General features: G+C 42.6%; 1 protein-coding gene across 1 annotated transcript; it reads right to left on the reverse strand.

The window, feature by feature from the left end:
- Positions 1–1,707: 1,707 nt before the first annotated feature.
- On the reverse strand, positions 1,708–5,034 carry KCNS2 (potassium voltage-gated channel modifier subfamily S member 2). Its single transcript, XM_077270869.1, has 2 exons — positions 4,310–5,034; positions 1,708–4,000 (listed from the first exon to the last, which is right to left on the reverse strand). Exon 2 carries the CDS (start codon positions 3,976–3,978, stop codon positions 2,536–2,538), a length of 1,443 nt encoding a protein of 480 aa, XP_077126984.1. The 5' UTR covers positions 3,979–4,000; positions 4,310–5,034; the 3' UTR covers positions 1,708–2,535.
- Positions 5,035–5,289: the final 255 nt, after the last annotated feature.

Below are 5,289 nucleotides of genomic sequence, written 5' to 3' on the forward strand. Positions count from 1 at the left end.
ACTGATTCCCTCTAAATCCAACAGAATAATACAAAATTGTGTCATTCTCTGTTGGACTTGTATGTATTGAGGTATAAGGAAACATTGCTCCTAGGGGAGAAGTCCTTGTACGTGCTCCACTCCATGACGTCTCTGTGCTTTGTTGCTCAGGAATGCTTAGTAGAGATGATTTCATCAATTTAATGCACTTTGAATTTGTCTTCATTATTTTTCGGAATTCTCTGCAAATTTCAGCAATTTGTGATTCAATTTACACCAAACTCCTAAACTGTTTGCCATCATTTTACACATTGTAGAAGATTACATCAGCCAGAGAAGACACACGCAACCTATAGTGCAGCCAAGATGGCTTTGACATAATACCGTTCAGCTATCACATGGTATAACACAGGCAATCAGGAGGGATTATCATAGCCAGTATAAAAGCACAGGCAGGGAATGCTGAAGCCACTTTATGGTGAATCTACACAGTGAAAGGATGTCAAAGCTCAGTGCTTTAAAATAAAGATAGGGAGAGAAAGCCATGTAACACTGAATAAACATTACAGATAGTGCGTGACAGGACAGCAGTGAAGAACAGTTACCATACAGTGGCATGTAAAAGTTTGGGCACTCGTGGTCAAAATTACTGGTATTGTGAGCAGTTAAGCAAGTTGATGATGAAATGATCTTTAAAGTGTTAATGATAAAAATGACACATTTCTTTTGTATTTTAGGTAAATAAAAATATATTGCCATTTTGAACATTTTAAAAATTACAAAAAGGAAAATGGGCCGATGCTAAAGTTTGGGCACCCTGCACGGTTAGGACTAGCAGCACCCCCTTTTGCTAGCATCACAACTTGTAAACACTTCTTGATGACTTTTCTTATTATTTGTGCAGGTGTCTCTGAACAGTAGAACAATGAATCACAACTCCAGAATCTGCTAAATCTTTCTGAAGTTCTTTTGTAGTCAAGCGGGGGTTCTGAATTTTCTCTCTAGCAATCCTACGAGCAGCTCTCACTGAAATTCTGCTTGGTCTACCAGACCTTATCTTGACCTCCACTGTTCCTGTTAACTGCCATTTCCTAATTATATTTCAAACTGAGGAAAGGGCAACTTGTAAACCTTTTTGCTATCTGCTTATAGCTGCCTCCTGCTTTGTATGTCTCCACCATTTTCATTTTCAGAGTGAGAGGAAGGTGCTTAGAAGAATAAGGTTAGAGGAGGCTGGATTTTTATAAACCTAGGAAATTTGCATCACCTGGCCTTTCCTAACGATGAAAGTGAACAAGCCATAATCCTAACAGGCTAATTAGGGTCTGAAACCTTGGTCAAAATTATCTGAGCACACAAATCTCCAAGGGTACGCAAAGTTTTGCTTTGGCCCATTTACCTTTTCGTAATTTTTAAAGTGGAAAAAATTACAATATTTTTTGTTTGCCTAAAATACAAAGTAAATGTCTCATCTTTAAATTTAGCCCTTTTAGAGATCATTTCATCTTCAACTTGCTATAACTGTTCACAATAACAGTAATTTTGACCAGGGGTGCCCAAATGTTTACATGCGACTGCATGTTTACACATAATCATACAGGTTGAGCTTACTACAGCTGTATTTATATATATATATATTTTTTTTTATTATTATTATTATTTTTTTTTTTTTTTTTTTTTCAGGCAGTTGGAGTATTTGCAATTTGCTGTTAATTGAATTTTTTAGTAAAATTCGACAAAGCTAGCGAACTCGAATTTCTAAAGATTTTTTTGTCTCCAGCTATATATGCATTTTGGTCGCTGAAATGCTTTGTAGATTAACCCCCTGCTGCACTACTAAATGTGTTAGCTTTGGAAACCTTGTTATTGCCACCTGCATGACATAAGGTGGAGCGTACGATATGGCAACTAAAGGTCTGACTTAGGATCAAAAGTAAGTCAAACAGTTACAACATTAAACTACAGCTGCAAAACAACCAGTAAAAAACATACAATTTATTTGACACGTTTGCTGATGACTGTATGAATGGTACATTTGGTTGAGCAATGAATTGATGCTTCATAGAAATCTGAGAGTCACAGTGATCTAAGGACCCTGGCCAACAATTACAGTACTGGATGTTAATTAAGCCAATGCTCCCAATTAACAGTAGAGGGGACAGCGCATTCCCATACACGAGACTCACAGGACACACTTCACTGTATACACACAGTTGGGGTCAGTTGCCGACATTGCCACTGGGACACCTGGATACATTGAATATTGCTCATACTGAGGTTCGACAGTGATTGCACAGGCTAGACAATTGCATCAGTGCAGAACACAACCGGTTACATACGACATGTGGAAGCCACGCAGAAACAGAGCTGTGCCAATCACTCATACAAGGCTGGCACAGAACTATGGAGTACAGTTATGGGATCCTGATCGGAGAACAGCTCCCACGCATGGAAATGTAGTATTCATGTTATTTTTAGTGGTTGCATTGACAACAGGTGGATGGTGTGAATGAACGCGTAACTAGCAAACAGCCTTTTATTTCTCGTAGAGCAGTTCTAATTTATTGAATCGTTTAGGCTCTGCTCACTGGGGGTATTTTTACTTATATTTGTGATGCTTGCCATCAGGGATTTCACCCTCTGGGCATAGTAGTCCCTCAGATTAACTGACGCAATGTCTTTCACCCCATCTCCAAAATCACAGCTCCTCATAGCATTCTCTAACTGCTTCTGTCTTCGGTAGAAATGTGAGAATTTGTTAAAGATGAGAGTGATGGGAAGAACAACGACCAATATTCCAGCCAAGATGCAGGCAGAAGCAGTCAGCTTTCCAGCTATGGAACCAGGGACCACATCCCCATACCCAACCGTGGTCATGCTAACAGTAGCCCACCACCAGCAGGAAGGGATGCTGGCCAACGCATCGTTCTCCTCTTTTTCTATAGTGTAGGCTACAACAGAGAATATAGATATTCCTACAGATAGATAGAGCAACAACAACCCCACCTCCCTGTAGCTGTATTTTAAGGTTGCCCCTAGAGACCTCAGACCCGTTGAATGTCTGGCAAGTTTAAGAATACGGAATATTCTCATGAGTCTCAGTACCTGGGCTACCCTGCCTAAGTTGGCTAAAGTTGGAGAGCTTTCCACCACCAAGTTGACTACTAAGGTGATGTAAAATGGAGCTATGGAAATAAAATCTATGATGTTCAATGGATGCTTGAAGAACAAAGTCATATCTGGAGATACAGCAAAACGCACCACCAGCTCCAGAGTGAACCAAGCTATTCCAAAGTGTTCCACAATCTCAAAGCGAGTGTCCTCCTCAGTGCTGCCATTAGCATTAACGATCTGGAAGTCTGGCAAACTGTTGAGGCACATAGTGACAATAGATCCAAGGACTATTATTATGGAGAGTATGCTAAAAATCCTGCTCAGGATGGAGTAGCCTGGATTATCCAGAGCAAGCCAGAGTCTTCTCCTGAAGTTCCCAAAGGGTTGTCTATCAAACTTGGAAGCATCATGATAAAATGCCAAGATCTCGTCAAAGGAGGATGTGGTGCTTTCCTGCTCACTCTTATCATCCCATTGATCCTGCTCTGGTTCCACTTTCCGCCCATGATAGCTGTTACTACAGCAGGAGTCTATGAAGAATTCATTAATGCCCCAATATTCAATCTCTTGGCAGAAGGAGAACACACAGAGTTCCCCCATGACGTGGAGCTTCCCAGTGTTGTAAAAATGTAAGACATATGGAAACAGCTCCGGGTTCCTATCAAAGTAAAATTCATTCTTGGTGTCATCGTAATCATCGCACAGTTCCAGAATTGATTCCTTTGATTGACAGGTCAACAACTTGCACAGCCTTGTCTCTGGGAATCTTAGAAGTGTGTCATATCTTAACCTCTTCTTGTAACCACCGACATTTATACTAAGCTCTGTACCTTCAAAATCACTTTCAGACAAATCCCTCAATTGTGCGCCTGTCATATTGAGCATCACAGCCTCTACAGGAGCAGACCTGGAAGAGAAGCAAAGGCATGAGGACAAACACTGTGCAAGGACATCTCATTATAATGCTCTTTCCTGGAATCCCAAACTAAGAAAATACAACTAAGTGCAAGTTGTGGAGAACCATTGTATCGCTCTCCATCTACCTGATCTTTATTAGATTAAATGAGACCTGAGCATCCGAAGCTTGTCACTAGGATGTAACAATGGACCAGTCTGCACTTAGCACATGCATGTCATTGCCTGTTCCAATGTCTATACTCTACACTGGCTCCTCAATACAATACTTGTGTGTACATTGTCTAATATGACATCATACCTTTAATGATCGCAACTTTACAACCAAATGCATCGGTTGCAGTAGAAGGATGGGCAGCAGCTTTGTCCATGTCTCCCATTCCACACACTCCTGTCTGTGATTGTCCTCAGACTTGTTGATTGATCTTGGATCTGCTGAGAATGGTCCTTTAGTAGAGGATGTGACTCCCAGGACACAAGTCCAGTCTGCCCAAGTTGTGCTGCTCTGTCCGGACCTGTTGGATGGTGCTGAATGCTGGTGCTGAAGGGACAGCTCCCAGTGCTGAGCCCATGCTGCTGCTCACAGCCTCGTCCCTGCCTCCAGTCCGGGTGCCATCGCCTCCCCGCTCCTCCTGCTTGCACACAATTCCCCAGATGAGCAGGTTTGTTTTCCTTCCAGCCCTTTACACTCCTCCCGTTGCCCAGGTGCTGCCAGTGAGGGATGCGGGCTGGAGAATGGATTTCCTCTGCATCACGAAATAGAAGGGAGGAGGTAAATGATGTCTGCAAAGCAAAGTTCACCCTACACATAAGCTATGGAGGAGTGTGGAGAGCGGAGTGCAGCCAGGGGGAGGACAGGAGAGCAGTGAAATCCACGGTACACACAGAGCATGCATGACACTGGCCACATTCTCATGGTACACACAGAGCATGCATGACACTGGCCACATTCTCATGGTACACACAGAGCATGCATGACACTGGCCACATTCTCATGGTACACACAGAGCATGCATGACACTGGCCACATTCTCATGGTACACACAGAGCATGCATGATACTGGCCAAACCCTCATATTACACACAGAGCATGCATGACACTGGCCAAATCCTCATGTTACACACAGAGCATGCATGATACTGGCCAAATCCTCATATTACACACAGAGCATGCATGATACTGGCCAAACCCTCATGTTGCACACAGAGCATGCATGACACTGGCCAAACCCTCATGTTGCACACAGAGAATGCATGACACTGGCCAAACCCTCATGTTGC

Source organism: Ranitomeya variabilis, chromosome 6 (genome assembly GCF_051348905.1).
Source record: "Ranitomeya variabilis isolate aRanVar5 chromosome 6, aRanVar5.hap1, whole genome shotgun sequence".
Lineage (NCBI taxonomy): Eukaryota > Metazoa > Chordata > Amphibia > Anura > Dendrobatidae > Ranitomeya > Ranitomeya variabilis.